At 43.6% G+C, this 22,631-nt stretch overlaps 1 protein-coding gene across 2 annotated transcripts in view; it reads left to right on the top strand.

Annotated features, from left to right (window-relative positions):
- Positions 1 to 250: 250 nt before the first annotated feature.
- The window catches only part of LAMA1 (laminin subunit alpha 1), a 158,054-nt gene continuing 135,673 nt past the window's right edge, over positions 251 to 22,631 (top strand). For both annotated transcript variants that reach the window (XM_058277382.2, XM_058277383.2), the window contains exon 1: positions 251 to 389. In XM_058277382.2, coding sequence (XP_058133365.1) covers positions 314 to 389 — 76 coding nt within the window. In that variant the 5' untranslated portion in view covers positions 251 to 313. The remainder of the gene's footprint in view (positions 390 to 22,631) is intronic.

A 22,631-nucleotide genomic window follows, 5' to 3' on the forward strand; every position in this document is an offset into this window, starting at 1 on the left:
ACCCCAAGGGGAGGTGGGGGTGCAGGATTCGGGTCTCCATCCCCGCCGCTCGGGCGTCCCGCGGGGCTCCGCCGACAGCTCGAGAGCCGGTCCCCGCGAGCGTCCCCGCTTCCCGGACCCCGGACCCCGGCTCCCCTCCCGCCCCGGGGGAGGGGTCTCCCGGAGGGCGGGTGGCAGCGGGGAGGGGCTGGGGGCGCGGCTGGGCCCGGCGGGGTGTGTCTGAGGGGCCGGGGGCGGAGGCGGCGGGTGGGGACCTAGCCCTCGCGCGCGGGGACAGCTCCGGAGCCCACTCGGAGCCCACCCGAGGCGGAGGATGCGCAGAGCCGGCGGGCGCGGGCGGCTGCTGCTGGCGGCCCTGCTCTGGGCGGCGGCGCACGGCCACCAGCGAGGTGAGCGGGTGCCCGGGCCCGGCGCGGGACAAAGCCGCCCCGCGCTGCTCCGCGGCGTGCGTGCGCAGCTCCGCTCGCCGCGGCCGGGGGAGCGCACACGTGCACGGCCCGCGCAGCCGGGGTCCGAGGGCCCGGGGGCACCCCTGGCGGACGAGGCGCCCTCCCCGGTGCCCTCATCTTCGAGTCCTCCCGCTCTTGGAGGCGGTTAGCGGTGCCCCCGGGGGTTCCCCGCTTTCCCGCTTCAGCCCAGGAGCGCGGCTGAGCGGGCGGCGAGAGCGGGATGTTGGGGGCCCCACGCACCCCAGCTCCCCGCTCCCGGGCCCGGCCGCCGCGTTGGGCTGGGTCCCCTGCGGGACGGTGGGAGGCGCCCGAAGCGCCCTCCTGGCCCTGCGGGGTAAGCGCGCTGCTCTCGCCGGGAGCGAGCGGGCTCCTCCGGCCACTTGCCGTCCCGGCGGGCTGGTGGGGAAGGCCCCGGGGGGGAGCGCGCCCCCGGCCGCCTGCCCTGGGGAGGGGGTCCCGCTGCTCGGCCCGCAGACGGCGTCCGGGGCGCAGATGCTCGTCCGAAACCCGCCCTTTGTAAGGTCCCCGAAGTGGCCAAACCGGCCCCGACCTCGGCCGGGTGAGACTGTGGGCACTCCGGGGCGAGGGACGCGGCTGCGACCGGCGGACCTTCGCCCGCTCCTCGCGCGGGTCCGGTGCCTCTCCGCTTAAGGTTTGGGAACGGAAACTCGAAGCGAGTTTTCAGAGCTCCTCGTTGAGAACGAGAAACCCTCGTTTCCTTTTCTCGGACCACTCCATACCCGGTCTCCCCAGAGAGCTCTGGATGCTTTCGGCTAGCTTTTGGCTGGCGAGGTGGTCACTGATATCTGTTGCAAACATTTTACTGCAGGCAACATACTGGCAGGGGGCCTACTCCTCCAAATACTCGTTTCGTTTAGGGGGGGGGTGGCGGGAAGCTCGGGCTAGAAGTCGGTAAGCACGAGGCGAAATATCCTGGTAGGAAATATGTGCTTTTCGGAATTGTGCTGAGTCGTGAACTCGGCAGCCACGGGAGCGGTTCATTCATTCAGGCGTTCCTGATGAAAGCGCTGGACCGGAGCTGGGAATGCAGCTTTGAATAGCTCGGGCTGCTTTCTGCTGGGCACTGGGACTGGGATGGAGGGAATTTACATAATTATCGGTGAAAAGGGGCCAGCCTCCTGGGAGAGGAGGTTTCTGACCCTTTCCAGCAGGAGCTCACTTTCTATCAGGCGGCTGAACGTGAACCAGTCTGGGTTTCCCACAATGGGGAGAAAGGGCAGCTATACTCAGCTTTATTGTCCTAACAAATGGAAAGTCCTAGCCAGAGGAGATGCCCCGAGGTTTTTCCGTGCTCCTCGGGCCGGTCCTTGGCCTGCGTGGTGATGAATGGTGTTTGGAGAAAGTGGGACCGCAGGGTGCTTTCCTCCTTGGGGATACGAAAACCACCCACAGCCTCTGTCTCTTTCACCCCCCAGCCCCCACCCCGTTAACCTTTCCTAACCAGCATCCTTGCGGGAGTTCTTACTATTTTAGAAAATAAGTTTGTGCCCCTGTATAGCATGAATGATTACTGGCGTATGGTCATAATAAAACCATCTTGACTTGCAGATCATCCTGAAATGGCTATCGGGTGCTTATTTGTTGGAAATAATTATCTAAAAATTTTGAGATGATCCGTCTTCTGTCGTTTTATCAGCCTCTCTGGATAACCTTACTCATAGGATGGGATCCAGTAGCTCGATTTCCTTGGAAATGTAGCATGTTTGCAGTGAGCTATTCCTAAGTGTAGAATAAGAAATGTGATGTTGCTAAAAAATATTGTAAGTTCATAGGAGGGAATTAGATAGAATTATAGTCATTTCACATGTTGGTTCATCAACTCTTCTGTTTCAAAACCTCCTTTATTTTTTCTAAGTAAAACTAGACGATTCCAAGTATAGAAAAAAATTTATTCTGTGGATGGGAAAGAAAACCAAATTAATTATCATAAATGAAATAGTATTCAAAGTACCCCGCATAAAGTATACGTGCCTTAATGGGTTTCAAAGGTGCGTTTTTCTTTTTTGTAGCTGTATTCCTCAAGTAATGGCTAATAAAAAATAATGTTTTTAGCGATTGGAAACAGGGCTATGTGTAATAAAAACATCACTGCCTACTTCTGCGTATCTCAGACTTTGACCCATTACTTTTTTCCCCCTTCCTCTTTATAACATTAAATGTAAAGCCTACATCTGTAGCTATTTAATCTAATATGCTCAATAATTCAAATGCAACAAGGATATGAAGTAAACACATACATAGTTCTTTAGCGCCTTGTACTACAGTTAGAATTGCATTGCTTTATGAACCAGTACCATAAGCTGTTTATATGCAGCTTATTTCTAGGTAATGATCCTTGAGAGATTCTACCACTTTATAATAATTCATTATTATCTGTAGCAAGTTTGTATGGGGAAATAATACAAGATATACCTTCAAGCTTCAGGCGTTTTATTCTCCAGCTATAGTAGCTGTGGCAAATTGGACAAGTTACTTAATTTTTCTGTGCTTTACACTTACCATCTGTAAAACGGGAATGATAAAAGTAAGCTACCTCACAGGCGTGTTACTGATTAAATGAAATAATGTGAGAAAAGTGCTTAGATTAGTTCTTAGCTCCAATAAGCATTATCTGCCAACATAGTTATTACTACTTTAGGTAAAGCATGGGGGCCCCCTTCTATGCTATATTCACTGGGATGGCATAATCATTTAGAAATATGGAGTCCGAAATTTAGAATCAAATATCCTTGGGCTCAAATACATAACTCTTACTTGCGTTAGCTGTGGCACTGGGCCAGTTTCTTAACATCTCTGAACATCAGTCTTCCTGTCTGTAAAATGAATGGACTGGACGTTGTTAAATAATACATGAAAAAGATTAGCACAGTGTCAGGCATGCCTCAAGCCCTCAATAAGTGATTCTCGTCAACCTGGAAAGCCCTCCCTCTTTCTTCGTCTACCCTAATTTGGTCATTGAGACGTGGTGATTTGAACTCCTAAAAAAAATCCATGCCATCTGTCTCCTGTTTCGCCCCTCCCCACTGCCGTCTAGATTCAGCAATAGTCTTCAGGTGAAATGCTGTGGCCATTCTCTCACCATTCTCTAGTCTCAGCACTGCGTCCCATGTCCCATGTGCTCTTTCCAACAACCCCATCTCCATAACCACTCATGCCCTTGTTTAAAATTCTCCATCGATGCCTGCATGGTATGCAGGATAGAGTAGACCCTTCTGGACCTCGCCCATGCCCTCTCCTCATTTCCACCCCTTTCCCATCACCCTGCCTGGTGTTCCCTGAGTAGGATTTGCTTTCAGTCCTCTGTGTCTTGCAGTGTGCCCTTTCCCACCACCTCCACCCCCTTCCTGTGCCCTTCCTGTGGCTTAGACGAGTGCTTCCTGAACTCTCCACTTCGTACCGTGCACATACAAGATGACACTGTTCTGTATCACCTTGGAGGCAGGCAGGGGAGGCCGGGTCCCCAGGGCTACGCATCAACGTCCTGGGCGCACGGGCACCTATATGGCTCATCGGTGTTTCCTGGTGTTTTCGGGCTGTTATGTGCCAGACCAGTCTGCCTTAGGGGATCTAAAAGCCTGAAAACCCTCCTCGGTTCTGGATGTGAATTATTAATAGAAGCCCTTCCCAGGAGCCCTTGCACTTAACACTATTGTTGCACTTACTGTAGTGTAAATAATTGACTCCCTGTCCGTCTCACCCACAAGCTTGGGCTTCTGTTGGGCAGGGACCATTTTATCCATGTTCATTGCCTCTCAGTTTCCCTGCTCCCACCGCCCCCACCCCGCCTTACCTCTTCTTCAATCTCCCTGGTACAGGATGTTAATACATCATTTATTGAATATGTACAGTCTTCAGCTTTCAACATGCCCCTTCCAAGTAGGTCTTTGATAGAACGGTATTAGCGCAGTGTTTCCTAGATCTTTTGGAATTTGAAAACTAGATCGCCCATTGATTTCATGACATTACAATTTTAGAAATATTGTTTATCATAGCATTAAAGAACTATTTTTAATACATAAAAATTTAAAAATATATGTATTTTAGGACATTTATGATAAAGGGAAATGAGGCTTGAGAATACCTCTTCTAGACATTGAGGAGAATGTAATAGTAATTTTACCAATATGTGATTACAGGAATGTGATGGCCCACACAGAAGCACTTATTTTTTTAAATTAATGCCTGATGAATAAAGTTAAACCTGCACCTTGAATGCAAAAGTTAACTTGGAGACAACTAAAGAGAACTCTGGCACTTAGACCTTAGCCAAAGTTTTTAGTTAGCATTTCCAGAGATGTTTAGAGGAACAAAATAAACTATGGTCTCCTAAGAAAGATTTATGTTAATTATTTTCATCTTTGTAAATAATCCTTTTACTTGTTTGTTTATAAAATTCTAATACGCATCCGTGGATAACTGAGTAAATAAATGCATTTCAAAAATCAGTGAGGAGGGGAAAAAATCCTTTATAAGACTATTTTATATAAGGTCATGAACTCGGTTCTGTTGGAACATGCCTGTCAGGAAAGAATTTCAGCATAAAACACCATACTATTGGGCTCCTGTGTTTTTAGGTTCTTTAGACCGAAGGTGACAGTCCTTCCTCGGAGAAATCATTTAAAATCATAGACTCTTTCCACTTGAGTCTTTGTTTTCTTAAGCCTGGATCAGAGAGAGTTCTTTGGGTTAACTTGTTCCCAGAGATTTTGTGTTTTGCTTGGGGGTAGGAGCAGACAATCTAAGCAGTGAGATTCCAAATCAGCCTGGTGGATAACATTCTTGCCTAGGTTAGCATTTATCTGAAAGTGTTAATCCAGAAATGGCCGCTTAGAGCTGATTTCAGTGGGTGCGTGCGCATTTTCATATTTTTTTTTCCATTTTGAATCAACCACTTGAAGTTTGAATTTCTTCATTCCTGAAGTTATCTTTGAAGTCGGATCTGTTGGCCCAGCAGGCAGTATTGCTTAAATTCTTGTGCCAGAGAACCTTCTGGATTTCTGGTGGGAATGTCAAATTTAGATCAATGAGTGTTTATGGAAAGTGCCATCTTTTCTCATTAGCTAAAGTATTTCCTGCATGTTGTGCCATGGCTCAATAGTTTCCTGCCAGAACCTCAGGAAATTCTCCAAAACAATGGCAAAGTTAAAGAAGATGCTTAAGTTTACATCATTTTTAGTTAGAAGAGAACATTTAGAAAGAGGAAAAAAACAAAAGTCTCCCACCACAATGCTCACACCTGAATATACATCGTAGACATTTAAATGTCTTTCAATCTTTTTTTTTTTTTAGCAGCTACCAGGAATTGAACCTGGAGCCTCGTGTGCGGGCATGGGAAGCAGACAATCTTGGAGCTGCACCCGCTCCTCACAACCTTTTTTAATGACTGAATTTTTCTCCCACTGTTATCTTGCAATCTCAGTCCCAGGATCAGGAATTATTTCCTTTTCCAGATTGTTCCTTCCATAGTTCTCCCACTAAATAGCTTTCTTTCAGTTACTTTGGCTTCAGCTTCCTTTTCTCCTTATCTAAATTGTCCTTCTGAGTTTTCCTCCTTCCTTTTAAGAGTTTCATTTTTTCTATTTGAAAATGTTCTTGGCCGAAAATGATGCACTGTTGATAATAAGTGCATCATTTATTGGAAATAAATTCTGATTAAAACTCCTGGCAAAAAAAAAATCCTAATTTTTATTGTTGTTTGTTTCTCTCTATCACCACTGCAAATCATCACCATCTGTCTCAATTACTGCACCCAGCAGCTCTTAAAAGGTCCTTTCACTTAATCTATCCCCACACAGCAGCTGGATAAACCCTGCTCAAATACAGCCTTCCTGATGTCTCTCCTTTATTTCATTGGATTCCAACTCCTGCTTGCCTGCCACAGTCCTCCAGTGGATGTCCCCAAACTTGTCTTAACTATCTCACCTTTCCCGCAGCTTTCTCTCTCCAGAAACTTCTGCTTCTGTTGCACAGGCCGAGCCTCCCTTCTTATCTAACTGCACTTAGTAGATGATTCTGCTCCCCTGAAATGCATCCCATTTCCTACCGGAAACGTGACTGGCACAGCTCCCACCTTCCCACGCAGCACGACCTTGTCGTTGTATCAACTGTCCCATCTCTGAATCTGTACTTTATTGTGTAATAAGTCAGGGTTCTCACCCAGCTACGGTTGCCTCTTTTGGTTGGCTTGCCCAAAATACCAATAGCTAAGGGGGAAAAACGAAAGGAAATTCCTCTTTCATAGATCAAAACCTTAGCTCCTTGCATTTCTTCCAATACACAGATAACTGAAGGGCCTGGGATTCTGGTGCTAAGACCTGAGTCTTTGGCCCTGAGACCCTTGAAACCTCCACAGATTCTCCAGAGACGGCAGCGTTGCCTTATCAACCGCAGCACCCCCTACCCTTTCTCTGGATTGCAACCACGGCTCTGCCCTGATTCCTCTCTGCTATGAGGTTCTCCAGCCTCCAAGATTGTGAAATAACCAACCCCAGGGGATTATGATTCGGAAGGTCTGGGTAGGATCCACAAGCCTTCATTCCCATTTTGGTGTCCAGAGGGTCAAGGACCTTTCCAGTTGATCTTCAAGCTTACTCTTTTAGGTTTCTAGTTTAAGTTGTTCCAGAACTCTCTCTGCTTAATTTCTGACCCTGTGATTGTGTCCTTCGTGGGCGAGGAGGTCCTGCCCCCTCAAGATTCCCACAGTCCATCCTTTCAGCCCCTTTATTCAGATTCTCTGGATTCTGTCATTTCTATCTTTGTACAAAATACAGTTTGTGCAGCTCTTTACACCTCCATCCCTGGCTTCCTCTGCATACTTTTGTCCATTCTAGAGGTTTTCACTAACATGCTAAATGCCTTTGGGAGTTGCCAATGGCTTTTCTTGCAAGTTAGCAACTGAGATAGTTAACACTTTCTTGGGGTGGGGAAATCACCTTTCCTTGTGGGATTGTTGCCATTTCTTGTCAATATTTCTATTTTTTCCTGTGTTTATGCATTCATTTATTCACTCATTCATTCATGCACCATGCTGGGCCCCAAATCAACAATGCGCCATTCATCTTGAGGACCCCATTCTCAGCTGCCTTCCCCTCTGATTCCAAAGCACTTCTTTCTTTCTTTTCTTTTCTTTTTTTCTCTTTCTTTCTTTCTTTCTTTCTTTCTTTCTTTCTTTCTTTCTTTCTTTCTTTCTTTCTTTCTTTCTTTCTTTCTTTCTTTTTCTTTCTCTCTTTCTTTCTCTTTCTCTTTTTTTCCTTCTTTTTAATTGTATTTTTTTAAAGATACCTAGATCACAAAAAATGGTACATTAAAAAATATAAGAGGTTCCCATATACCCCACACCCACCCCATCCCACTCCTCCCACATCAACAACCTCTTTCATCAGTGTGGCATATTCCTTGCATTTGGTGAATACATTTGCACCGCAGGCATTATAGTTTACATTGTAGTTTACACTCTCCCCCAGTACGTTCAGTGGGTTATGGCAGGATATATAATATCCGGCATCTGACTCTGCAATATCATTTAGGACAACTCCAAGTCCCGAAAATGCCCCCATATCACATCTTTTCTTCCCGCTCCCTGCCCTCAGCAACTACCATGGCCAATTGATTTCTCCACATCAATGCTACAATTTCTTCCATTACTAGTCACAGTAGTTCTGTAGTAGAATACCAGTGAGTCCACTCTAATCCATATTTTATTCCTCCATCCTGTGGACCCTGGGATGGTGATGTCCACTCCACCTCTATATCAAGAGGGGGGTTAGATCCCACATGGTTAATGGATGCGATTCTCTTGCTTGCAATTGTAGGCATTCTCAGTTCCCTAGTGTGATGGTCGACCATCTTCACCTCCCTGTTAGCTGACCTGGGTAAGACCAACAAACCGGAGAGTAGGAGTTGCAACTCTGCTGAGGCTCAGAGCCCCTCTGGCACATGGCCAGTACAGAGATTGAAGTCTCTTTAGTATACACCAAGCCCAGCGCCAACCACAGGTTCAGTACAAGTGACAGAAGAGGCATGTGTAGAGAGGTCACACCTGAGTCCAACTCCATCGCAGTCAGGAACACAAATTCCAAAGTTGGGCCCACTGACAAGGCACTGAACTCCAGAGCAATCTGCCATGACTGTAGAACCTTTGTGTCTCTGTAGCCCTCAGGAGTACCAGTACCTGGGTTTGAATCTACTTTGGCCCACAGCACTTCCTGTCATTCTTGATGGACTTATTTCTGAAGAAGTCCAAGGAACCCAAAAACGCTGACATAGAAAAAAATCTTCTCCGAAAAAAGTCACGGTCAAAGAAGGAATCACATTTGGTGGATGTTCTTATCATTGTGTTGCTTATACTCACGTAAAACAGTTTACGGTGGAATGAGTAGGCTGAGAGCTGGAGGGGGAGAAAGGGAGAAGGGCAGGTAGAGAGGGGCCCCCACATTGGCTGGGTATAGACTTGCTGCTGCAGAATCAGCTTTAGCCAACACCCCTTACTTGGGTTTCCTTTCTTCTAGGTGAGCACTCATGGCTCATCAGCTCGTCTAGCTCTTCTGTGCACTTCAACTTCTCCTGGGAGTTCTCAGTGGGGAAGATGCAAACACAACTCACACAAACATTGTCTATCTTGGCTGTGCATTAGATTTTAATAATATCAATATCCAGGTTCTACCCATAAGGATTATATTTTCTTTGGTCTGCGGTGGTGCCTGGTCATCTGCATTTAAAAATTGCTCCCTGGGTGCAGCCAGGGTTGAGGATCATTAAGTTCCACGGTGAACGGTGACCACAATTGCACAGCACTGCAAGGCTTGCAGAGGGATGCCGTACCTGGTAATGGAGCCCGAGCCTGTCCGTCGTGGTGCAAATTGAGGCTTTGATGGCACCTTCTCTGCCCAGCCCACCTTCTACCACTTGTACATAGCAGATGTCAAATGTTTCATTCCTGACCACGCCCGTCTCTTACTTCACATCTGTTTCATGCTGTTCCATGCTGCTTGGCGAAATGAGGATGATCACACACCCCTTCAGGTCACATGTGGTCACTTGCCTGGGTCACTGATGTCACCTAGTAAAGCTGAGTCCTTCTTTGTATCCCAGTAGCCCTCAGCGAGTGTTTCCCGCATGTGGGTCTTGATGGTGTTTTTTCTCTGGTGCACTTATGTTTAAGTTAGCACTGTTTCTGTCTTGCTGTGCTAACTTGGTTACTCACTGAAGTCCCTCTGCCTCTTAAAGATACTCCAGATCAGAATGCCATTCAGAGTCAGCCTCGCTTGGCTTATGATCTGGCATAGCAGGTTTGGGTGATTGACTGATGGCTTGAATTATTCATTCATTCTTGAACTGCTCCATCCAAAGCTGATTAAATACCATCTGTTATTTGGTGCCATGCCATCCATTTCCCCGTCTCTTTAAATGAACGAGCCATGGGTACCTTTCCTTAGAGATGAATCTGGGCCGCTGTCTCTCCTGACACAGCCGGCTGATCTTCACTTGCTCCTTCTCAGGTTTGGTGATTCCAAAGTCTGGATTTCCTTCTTTGCTTCCTCCTCCTGTCCTTCTCTTGTCTTGTCTTTAATTGATGATTCATTATGCACTTGCTTCTCCTGGGCTCCTTCAGCATTTTTCACTATTTGACTTATTATATTCCTTCCAGCTCCACACAACAAAATAAGAACCATTCTTCTTAACACATCCCCAACACTCACGGGCACCACATACACACACACGCCACAGACATTCACACACATGCACACTCCCACACCACACACACCCCCCGCACATGTACCACACATCACATACATGCGCCACATGCATACACCCCTCATGTGTACTACACATGCGTCACACACCACACATGTACGGCACATGACACAATGCACTACATGTACATCTCCTCGGATGTACCACACCCTCACACATGTACCACACACCACATACACACATACACCACACACCCACAGTACATACCACATACTTTCACACAAACACCACACTCATATACACACGTATACATATGCACCACACAAGTACTGCACACCAGATGCATGCACCACACATCATATGTTCTCACACGTTCTGTCACACACACACTCATGCCCACCCACCACGTATACACATGTATGCCACACACACACATGCACATACATGTATGCCCAGCACACCACCTGTACTGACCCTGTAAACTGCCCAGCTTCCCCTCAAAAGCTGAAGAGGTATTGTATTGACTAAACTCAGAAAAAGCAGCGCCAGAATGTAGACTGGAACCCATATGGGCCGAGGCCGGTTCTGCTGGAGGTTCTTGCCCAGCCACAAGTGCTGGGCTGAAGTCTAAGGTGGCTGAGAAAAGTGTTCCTAGGACCCACCTGAGCTCCTGCACAGTGAAGAGGATTGCCGGCCTTGTCAAACCGCGACCGTGGCGTCTCTGTTCTGAGCGATGCTTACAATCTTCTGCCGTCCCTCCCTGCTCAGACCTGTCTGCAGCTCTTCTCCCACTACTGACCCTGGTTGGGCCCTTCTGAACCACCAGTGCCGTGGCACCATGCCTCCAGAGCCCCGGATTCCACCTGCGGCCCCCTGTCCCACTCCATCCGCCGGGTGCTCAGGCAGTCCCCTTACTCGGCCCCTCAGGGATTTGTCTCTACCCCTGGCCAGCACGCCCCTTTGTAACTGTTTGTTAACGCTCGCTTCTCTCCTTGAGGGCAGAGATGTTTACCTGTAATTCTGATAGCACAGTGCGGGCATATAGTGTCGATCTGTAAATATCTGCTGGCTCGATGAATGAAAGTCCCAATGCAGACAGAAGGGGGCCAGAAGGAAATCCGTGGGCAAGATTTAGAGACGCAGACAGATAGGCACCTGGGATCGGGGCATGGCTGCTGAGAAGGCGAGTGACAGTGTCCTGGAAAAGGGCAGGGGGCCAGCTCAAGATGGCTGGGGGTACTTAGCCAGTCACCCAGACGGGATTTGAGAACAGGGAATGAGGGAGACTCCAGATCACCAGATGAAGGCAGAGGGTGACACATTTTGGAGGCCAAGGCGTTATCTCACACTCTAAATCAGAGCATGCGACGGGGGCAGCCTAGGAGCAGAGAAGAAGTTCAGAATGTTCTACAGGCACCAGGTTATGCTCTCAGGTGGGGTTCACATATGGAGAGAGAAGAGCCCCAGGTTCTGCTCACCTGGAGGGTCTTGGCAAATTGAAGGGAAAATTCATGTTTCTTTTTTTTCCCAACTACCTATTCAGAACAAAGAAAAAGTTGATTGCATTTTTGTAATTGAATTGAATGACTTTTCACTGATGATGGCTATTCAATACAGCCTTACAATCCAGGTTATATTTAACAAAAACTTATTTCTAGGTTTGGAGCCAGCAATTCATTCATTCATCTCGTCAGCAATTGTTTGTTGCGTTCTCGTATGGGCCACACGCTGATGATGTGTGACCCCTGCATCCACGGTGCTTACTGCCCAGCAAGAGCAAAACGTGCCCAGAGAATCCTACCGAGGGTGGAGGTCAGTTCAGATTCGGGAGAGATTTTTTTATTCTGAATGCCCCAAACGCCAATATCATTCCATTTATAAAAGCAGAAGAGTATCGCCATAAATAGAAAGGGACTAACCATCGAACACTCTATTTCTACTGGGGTTTCTTTTTTAGAAAATTCTGACTTCGGAATACTCTCTTGTTTGCAGCTTCAGACCTGCTGCTGGTGTTTGTTGACTAGCTGTTATAGTTCTGAGAGTTTATATGAAGTAGAGGTTTTTAAGGGTGCGCTACCTGCCTGCCTTTGGAAGATGCTTGTTTAAGTGAGAGAACAGCTGTTCTCCTCCAGGCATTCTGGGTTAAGGCAACCTCGACTTCTCAGGAACAGAACAAAGGCATATAGAATTTATGTCACAGATGGATTTTTGTTTGCTAGAAATCACTTATTATTGAATGAAAGGATGGTCTCTTCTCTTTGGAAATATGAGCATCACATTTCCTGTATCTTTACTGCTTTCTAACTTTGTTGCTCTAGTTTTCATTACTTTAATGGACTGAATTACAATGCGCCTCATTACATGTGATCAGCTTTTCCCTGAAAATTTGTGCATAAGACAGTTTTCAGTAAATGGAATATTTTCAAATTCAGTATTAAAATAATTCCAAAATAATATTTGAAGGAAATCAGCTTATGAAGAAAACAGTCCTTTGCTTCCTGTTGTCAGTTGACATAAGCCATTTAGTTATATAAAATGCTTGGGTTTTTTTTTGGTAAATAAAGACATCTGAGTCTTTCTGATTATAGACATTTTAGGGATGTGTAGTAGTAGCTCATTTTGATTTTAGTTTGCATTTCCCTAATGACCAGTGACACTGAGCATCTTTTCATGAGCATGTTAGCCATTCATATATTTTCTTTGGAGAATTGTCTATTCAAATATTTTGCCCATTTAAAAATTTGTTTTCTTCCAAGTATTGAGTGCTAAGGGTTCTTGATAATTAGGTGATACAAGTCCTTTATCAGAAATATGATTTGCAAATATTTTCTACCCATCCATGGCTTATCCTGTCATTTTCTTGATCATGTGTTTTGGAAGAGCCAACATTTTTCAATTTGATACAGTCCAGTTTGTTAGAAAGAAAGCTGTACCTGTAAGAGAAAAAAATGCTCACCCAATTGTGGAGGAGAAAAGAATTTTATTAACAATCTTCCAAGAATGGGTGTGCAACCAGAATATAGAGGTTGGTGCCCCACATGGCAGGATGCAACACAATTATTCCCTAAGCTTGGCACACAGATCCCTCCCCTGTTTCTCCAATGGCTGGGTACTCCAAAGGTTACAGCCTAGCCGAGAGATCTAACTAACCCAAGTGAGTTGTCGTCCCCTCCCCCCTCCTTTGTATTGGCGCTACTTTCAGACTTGGCACCACATTCAGCCTTGGTACCACCTTCAAACTTGGTGCACTTTCAAACATGGCACCAGAGCCATCAGAAACCACAAGGCTGATTTTATTTTCTATTTTCCCGATCCCACATCACCTTAATGTGAAAGCCAAACTTAACCCTTATCTTAAAAGTTTAGCAAATTTTCCTTGGTGTCATATCTAAGAACTCTTAGCCTAACCTAGGGTCACATAGATTTTCTTCTATGTTTTCTTTTGTAAGTTTTATAGTTTAACACTTACATTTAGATCTCTGATTCAGTTTGAGTTAATTTTTCTGTATGGTAAGGAAGTAAGGGTCTAAGTTCATGTTTTGCATATGGATATCCAGGGCTCTCAACACCATTTGTTGAAAAGACTTTCCTTTCCTTATTGAATTTCCTAAGCATCTTTTTCAAAAATCAGTGGACCATAATGTATTTCTGGACTCTGTTTTGTTCCATTGATCATGTATCTGTTTATACTGTTACCACACTTGTCTTAATTTCTTTGGCTTTGTAATAAGATTTGAAGGAGATAGTGTAAATCAAAGCTTTCTTTGCTTTTTCTGAATTACTTTGACTCTTCTAGATGCTTTTGCATTTCAATTAGCACCAGCTTGTCAAGTCCTACTTTTAAAAAAGCCTGCCAGGGTTTTGGTAGGAATTGCATTGAATCTCTAAATCAATTTGCATAGAATTTCTGTCTCACGATATGGGATCTTCCAATATGTGAATAAGAAACATCTCAGAAATATTTTGTAGTTCTGAGTATGCCTGTCTTACATTTCTTTTGTTAATTTTTTTCTTAAGTATTTTATTCCTTTTGAATTAGAAAGCAGGGGCTGTCTGAGAGCTGAGCCAGCCATTTGATGTTACCCACATTTCCAGGGTCTCTCTAATATATTTCTGGTTGGCCCAGTGGTCTGTCACTTGTTCCCACTTAGACTATAACCTCAGGCCAGCAGAGCTGTGAGCTTTCGCCATTTGTTTTCTGCTGAGTTTTCTAATTTTACTGGCAACATCATGTGGCTTGTTGTTTTCACCCTCTGTTCCAAATGAAGTCCACCGTCTCCAACAGTGGAGCTGTTTTCCAGTTAGCCCTGCCTGAAATCACCGTACCAGCCCAGCTGGCAGCACAGATAGGGCAGCACCGGCTAAAGGCTGCTCTCTTCAACTTGTCCTACCTGAAACTCGCCAGATTTCCATGAATAAAAGCTTCTCGATTTGTTGTTTGATTGGGGTTGATTTTCAGAGCCCTGAGATCATCGGTTTTGAAAATTTTATCCAGTTGCTTTTAGAGAGAAGATTTGCCAACCTCTTCAGCCAGAAGCCCCTCTAAAATATTTTAATTCATATAGGTCTCTTGACTTCCTGAGTTTTTCCAGGCTCATGGGCACAGTGCTGGTGTCAGTGGAGCACTTTGATGGGCTTCTGGACTACAGATAGTATTTCTTGTTGTTGTTGTTGTTGTTGTTATTATTATTATTATTTAGGAGGTACCAGGGATTGAACCCAACCTCATACATGGGAAGCAAGTGCTCAACCACTGAGCTATACCTGTACTCATTAGTGTTCCTCATTAGAATTCCAGCTGACTATCCCTGGAAGGTGCATGGTAGAATAATTAATTTTTATTTCTCTCCCCTTCCCCCCCCCCCCCCCGCCCCCAGTTGTCTGTTCTCTGTGTCTATTTGCTGTGTGTTCTTCTTTGTCTGCTTCTGTTGTTGTCAGCGGCACGGGAATCTGTGTTTCTTTCTGTTGCGTCATCTTTATTGTGTCAGCTCTCCATGTGTGTGGTGCCATTCCTGGGCAGGCTGCACTTCCTTTCGCACTGGGCGGCTCTCCCTACAGGGCGCACTCCCAGCGTGGCAGAGCACTCCTTGCGCGCATCAGCACTGCCCATGGGCCAGCTCCACACGGGTCAAGGAGGCCCGGGGTTTGAACCGCGGACCTCCCATGTGGTAGACGGACGCCCCCTAACCACTGGGCCAAGTTTGCTTCCCTGCATGATAGAATTTAATACTAGCTGCCTACGGGTAGAATAACCTAAGTCACACACACACTTATGGTATCATAGTCTTTAATACTGAAGTATCTTAAGGTGAATTTCAGACCCTGTTCCAGTTACTATGTGTGTCTACATGGATGTCCACCTTGAGACATACCTCAGTTTATAACTCAGTTTGAGTAATCCTTAGCACACTCAAGTGCAGGCGACTTCAGTGGGAAACTGCAGGTCCTGGGAAAAAAGGAAGTCCGAATTCAAAGGTCCCGCACTGGCTGCTTGGGAGCACATTCCTAGAAGTCAAGAGGAGGGCTGAGATTCTCCTGTGAACAAATCAGGCATCTAAACTCACCAAGCTTTTCCATGGCAGAAGCCAAGGGAGTGGAGAAAACCTCAGAGGGTGGTCAGTGGTACTGGGGGAGGTGGAAGGGAGTGAGGCAGGAGAACAGGAGGGAGTGTGGGAAGGCCAGCTTAGGACTTAAACTGAAAAGAATCCATTTGCTTGGCACTGCCCGTTTGACATTTAAAGGTATACTGGTTGCTCAGAATTAGAAACCTGTGTCTGAATCCCCACGGACTATGTAGTAGATTGGCCATTTAGTTTTAAGTGGTCGTTTTCAAAGAAAATGCATTAAAGATGTATATAAGTGTGGTTTATTTGAGAGTCACGAGACAGGTCTGGGGAGTCCTGTTGCTGATGAGATGTGGAACCTTGGAGAAGGCGGGAAGCCGGGCCTCCAGGGAGCAGGGCGACTCCTTCCTTGCTCCTTGTGCTCTCAGGCTGTTTTCTTCTCGAAGAGAAGGACTGCTCCGCCCTGTCTGAATGAGACCCTCCGGAAAGCTCTTCCTTCTGCTTCTGTCACCTAGACCGAGTCTCACGTGGAAGTCCAGACGTGGAGTACCCAGGCAGTCAGGGAGGAGACTTCCTGCTGTGCTCTGGGCCCCACCTCTCCCAGCTTGGACAGAGACCCCCTGCGGGCCCTGTGGACGCTCAGCTGGAGGCTGTCCACCCTTCTGTCCCACCATCAGCCTGGCTTGAATGAGAGCAGCCAGCAGGACGAGGCCTGAAAGGGGTGGTCCTTCCTTAGGAATTGAGTAGTGCTATTTAGAGCTCTTTCTTTAATTTTACCATGATATGTATAAGCCTGTCCCTGTCACACCAAGTTTTTTTCAAATGCATCCTTTTCAATGGTTATACGATATTGTATTATATGGGTGCCCCAGGCCAGTGGCTGCAGCATTCCGGAAGCACAGGGCTGGGAAGTTCATGGTTCAGGGAGCTAGCCCCAACGGCGTCCTTGGGGCCTGACCCCTACTCGTTTGCTTTCACGCATTTCCCTGGTCGCTGCTCCGTTGAACTTGTTCCTGTATTGTCTCTTTCATTTTGGAGCCACCAACTTTTTCCTGTTATTGATGAACACCAAACCTTTGTTTTAACGGAAGCACTGCATTCTCGCTAAAATAGTTGCCAATGGCCTCCAACCCTGGAGTCAGGAGGTGGAAGATGGGGCTGTGGTTAAAGAGTGACAGAAAACTGCCGATGCATGGTCACTGTCTTCTTAATGAGCTGATGGTCTTTGCACCAAAGCTGGGCTGAACTGGCTCAACCCAGCATGAAGAAGCTGGGAAAAAACCCAGGAGGTCTTCAGATCTTCTGATATGCAGTGTGATATCACCCGGGACCTTGTTGGCCATGAAAACTCTCTTCAAGCTACTGAGTCTGAATCTGCTTCTTAACCAGATCCCCGGGTGATTTGTGCACATTAAAATTTAAAGAGCATTTATCTAATTCCCTGCTCTTTCTTTGCACAATTGGGGTCCATAGGGACATTTGGATTGTCTCATGGTAAACAATAGCTATCAGATTTGTGGGTGGTTAGGGTCATCGGCCTCCATCTCTAATGGTATGACATTTTTAATTCAATCTTAGCACATATAACTTTTTTGTGTGTTTTTGCTTTTTTGTAACACTGTTCTTGTATTGTGTCACAGGATCTACAATATCTTTTCCACTTTTGCCAAGACTGCTGCTGCGCTTGCAGTTGGGTTTGACAATAAAAGTTGGATTTGGTAATAAAAACTGGATTTGGGGAGAAAAGCTATTTTAGCTATTGCTGAGATTCCACTAATTTTGTGGTCCAGCATATTCACTTCTTTACACATTTGATGCCTCATTACCTAAGTTTAGAAATATTGAATTACAAAGTATTGGGCACGCAAGGCAGAAACCCGAAGTCTCTGTCCCTCAATCCAATTATTTTATGTTGCTCCTCTTGTTTTTGGAGATAACTATAAATAAATAAATACATACATACATACATACATACTGTAAAAAAATTATATACAAGAGCTCAGTAGTGGCAGAAGAAAGGGGAAGAAATAGCTAAGACCTCAAAGGGTTTATAAAAAAGTTCATGATTTTTTGTAAGTGTTTGAGTTGGTTAAAAATGCGGAATTAACTGGTAATTTTATGTATTTAACCAAACTGCATAAGCATGGCAAAGCGTATAAAGGATGTAAATAAAATATAATATGACTGCGTTTTTAAAAACTTTTTTATTGAAGTTTATCATTCATACATGAATATCCATAAAAAATAAGTGTGTAGTAAAAGTTGTGAACTTGCAAAACAATCATGCATATCTTCATACAGGTTATAATTAATGTAACTTATGGATTATAGTAAAAAGTAATATTGTAATATTTTGCAGCAATGGCAAAGAAGGTATTTTATCAATTCTAAGGAGGATAAAAGGAAGTAGGGATTTTTCCTTTTGGAGTAATGAAATAAAACTGCATTTTTAATCAAGCAGTTCTGTCAATATTCACCCTAAAGACTGCACATGCTTTTGACTGTCCTTTATGCTGAGCTCACTTTTGTAAAGATTTGGAAGGAAGGAGGGTAGTGACTTTTCTCGGAAAATGGGAATGATATAAAATTGAAAAAAAAAATGCATGTTTGTAAATGTATGTTGTGGTGCTTTTATGTTCTGCCTATGTGCAAGGCTGACTTAAATGGCAAGAATATTTAAGTTGTTGCCCTTGGCACCGAAGGAGAAAACCATTACTTGATGAATGAATTATAGGTTTTTCTTTGCAACTAAACTTGTACTGATGAATCAAAAATTGCAGCGTCATCAAACATAGGTATTAAACCAACTGCTGTGGGAGAAGTAGGCTGATGTTGATGATGCAGTATTTTTCTACAGACGATCTTTGTGTCTAACTTGTTCTTGCCACTTACTTATCATACAGTAAAAACCTTCTATCTTTTTCAAGGACACTTGAATGCATTGCCATGGAAATAGAGCTCTTAGCAAGAATCTGCTGAGTCCCTTTGCTTACTCCTTCCTTGTTTTTTGTTTTCTGTTTTTTGAGATTAAACTTCTCATCTTCTCGAATGAGAGGGAGGAAAAAAGTCAACTTTGTTAAATGCCAGATTCCTAGGAGTTTGGGTTTGATGTCTCCCTTACCCATTATTTATATGGTTCTCTCTCTTTTCCTTCCTTTCTCCCTTCTTTTTTCCCCTTCTCCTTTCTCCCTCTCTCTCTCTTTCATTTAATCTTTTTTACTGTGCTGGAAATGGCCTTTGTGTTTACCCAGTGGAATCTGTGGAATATTTTAAAGCTTTTCTTTTACTAACAGCCATCAATGATTAAGTTGGTTTAATCTAAAAACCAGGTATTTGCTTTTGTGGGTGGGGGAGGAGTGGGAGGGGAGCCATTCTCTAGTTAGAGCTTTGTCTCTAGTGGAAAAGACTCCATCACCTTCATTTAAAGGATTCAAGTCAGCTTCATTTAAAAATGCTTACAAGTCTTAGATATTTCTTTATTTGTATAATAAAATAAGTAGTAATTTTGAATAATTCTCATTGGAAATGAAAGCCCTCTTTTACAGTAAGCAAAGTAAGATTCTTATATATTTAAATACAGCTTTGATGTTATATTATTTTAATATTTCAAGACTACTGGTATTTGATAAATGAACCAAGATCATTTAGTGGTAATTAAAAATAATTTTTAATTTATAATATATAACTTAAATAGAATTTCTTTAGGTGGTGTACTCCTATTATGACAAAGTGTGCACAGATTACTTGTGGGGAAGAAACAGAGAAATAGATCTAAAGCTTAAGGAACCAGAAATAAATATACATGTAGTATCAGGAAGGTATGTGGTAGGAAAACACAGTTTAATCTATGGTTAGTTTTCCAATATTCCTACTTCATGAAGTCCAGGTGTGTTTGTATTGTTTTCTGGGAAAGAAAAAATTGGGGTTAAGAGGAAATGAATTTTTGCCACAGCTTACAAATAGCCTCCTGAAACATATTTTAATGATTGAAGATGTGCTGCTAAAAATAATGTAGCTTTAAATCTTTTTCTTGACACCTCATTCCTTTCGTATATGACCAACATCCCTAATATTCATAAATAATGGGTATGGGAAAATACGCTTGAACAGCAAGTATGAGAAATCAAATAAAAGCTTATATTTTATGAGAGGGATTTACTCAGGGCTGAATGAATTTCTTCTATTAAAGGTATGTGCTTTTCATACCCTGTGGCTCTTAAATGCAAACAACTAATTCATCTAAAATTTAAGCAGGGAAACAGATTCAAATCTCTCTGATATCTAGTTATATTTGAGAAAATTTGCATCAGCGATGTCTTCTGATAATATGAAAATGATAGCAGCTATTTGGTGAACACTTAATGCATTGTACTGAGCCCTTTACCACCATTATCTCATTTAATACTCACAAAAATACCTAGGGACTGTAATTCTCATTGAACAAGTTAGGTCACACAGCTGGCAACTGGTCCACCTGGAATTCCACCCCAGGGCTGTCAGACTCAAATGCCAGCTTTCTGGCTCCTGACTCACTGCCTGCATGCACACAAGCAGTTTGGACATTAAATTAGCATGTTACAATAGAACCCATTGTTTTGAAAGAATTCCACATGATGTAGTTGTATGCATGTACTGGGGATTAGGCAAGAGTCAAGGAAAACCTATTGTCACAAGCAAAGATTGGAAGTAAAACTCACTTCTGCGTTTTTCTGTTGTTATTTTTTTAAGCCAAGGTTGCATGAAATATCATTTGTTTCTTTTCCACCTCCTCTTAAGTTTGCCCAAGAGTGACCTTCCTGTCTGTACTCCACACAATTCATTAATTTCTATGCCTGGATATAGTAATAAAATCTGAATCTCCAGACCTAGAAATTTTAACAAAGTGATGAATCTAAAGCCTTGATCAACTTGAACTTTACCTGAGCACCCTCAACCGCTAATTATGATTCCTGTCAACCCTCCCACTCATTACGGCTTGTTTCCTATCCTTCTGAACAGAATACAAAACATTATATTGACATTTTAAAATGAAAGGCTCCACTTCAATGTGAAGCACACAGAAACAAAGAATAATAATGCCATTTTATATTTCTATCTGGTTCTTTGATCCCAGCAGATCAAAGAATTACCAAATTACTTCTCTTTACAATTCTGTACATTGAATGTAGAAAAGTTTTTCCAAATAATGAGAGAGGAAATAATGGTGGGCCAATTTACCTGATAGCATTTTAAAGTAAAATTCTAGAATCAGTGTTTTTAGAAAGCAGGTTTCCTAGAGATACTCATTTAATGGATGGGAAGATAGAGGCTCTGAGAGGTTGACTAAGGACATATAGTTAATTTTGGAGGTAGGGTGAGAATCTAGATATCTCAACTCCTGGTTCTGTGCACTTTCTAGTCATCTGTGAGCAACAGAACATTCTTTCATTCCTTTATTGATTCTTTCAGTCAGTCAGGCTTTTTTGGTCACGTGGCTCCTGCCCTAGACTTACCAAGAGTTGTGTTTGTTTTTTGGAGAAATGGTGGTGAGAGGAGAAGTTCTGGAGGGAAACAGGGCAGTAAATTAGCGACCTCTGTTCAAACAGTAAGTGCAGGGATGAGCAAGTTGAAAGTTGACCTGGAGGAGGACAAAAGAAGCGCATTTACATTAGCCTGGGGTTCAAGAAGGACCCAGTTTTAGCTTGAAGGATAAGTAGGGCATGAATATATGAAAAGTGTGGAGGGGAAGAAAATTGAAATCCATTTGAAGAGCAGCGAAAGGAAACCATTAATGGATTTTAGACCTTCCACTGCCTGAGCTCGTGCCCTCGTGGTTTTGTCTGGATGGTGCCTTCTAACTTTTTTCTGCCTCTAATCTATTTTAAATATTGCCACATTTTAAATACTGGACTGATTATAGAGATTGTGAGTAGACAATCTCTTTCCCTCCTAATTGTGTTAGCCTTGGGGTCAGGTATGGCGCATTCATTTTAGCGTAGTGCTTTGCATCTCTCAGTTCTCACTATTACTGAGTTTACTCAAACATTCTCACCTGCATTTTCTGACTCTTAGGTGTAAATCATGGATGATGAGTGCCTAAATATTAATTCACACATCATCCTAGAAGTCATGTCACTAGAATACCTTGATAATAGTAACCTGGAATACCTGTTGTTAGAATATTTTGATATTATGACCTTGGAATGCCATTAAGAGCTTCCAGGATTTTTCTCTGATAACGCAATTTATAGTTGATGGAGGTACTACCTTACGTCCAGGTAGGTGACTACCGTGTTTCCAAGGGTGAATTCTCATAACAGGGTAGTTTATTTCTAAAACCAGATATCTCAAATCAATTTATAGATGATTAAGGAAGTATGTTTAGTTATGTATAAAAGTTGGGTAAATGAAGAACAAAATGGTCTTGAGTGTTTTAAAAAAAATCACATGTCTCAGTTCAGAACCTTAAATTCCTGTTTTTCCAAATTTCTCCATAGATTGCCTAAGCAGCTCTGATTGCTTTTCATAATAAAAACTGCTGACACCAGAAGCCACTTTGATTATTCAACCATGTAAAATATTCATACTCTTTATTCTGGGAGAAAAAGTATCTGAACATATTGACCCAGATCCTTTAAACTAAAAATTGCAAATCATTTTTCCAGAATATCATGTTGATTTTGAGTATAGAATAGACAAATATAATATTTTGTGGAACTCAGAAACTTTTTTTTAAAATGGAAAATATGCATTAATAAAAAGTATGGTTCCCTACACCTGAGTGCTCTGGTTCTGAATCATTAGAAAAACATACATGAAAAAGTTGTTCCAATGAGCCTCAGGTGTAGTCAACATTTTAGATATAATTCTTTATTTTTTAAGTCTTGGAAAATATGCTCTGCTGGGGAATAGCACAGGAACCTCT

Source organism: Dasypus novemcinctus, chromosome 16 (assembly GCF_030445035.2).
Source record: "Dasypus novemcinctus isolate mDasNov1 chromosome 16, mDasNov1.1.hap2, whole genome shotgun sequence".
Lineage (NCBI taxonomy): Eukaryota > Metazoa > Chordata > Mammalia > Cingulata > Dasypodidae > Dasypus > Dasypus novemcinctus.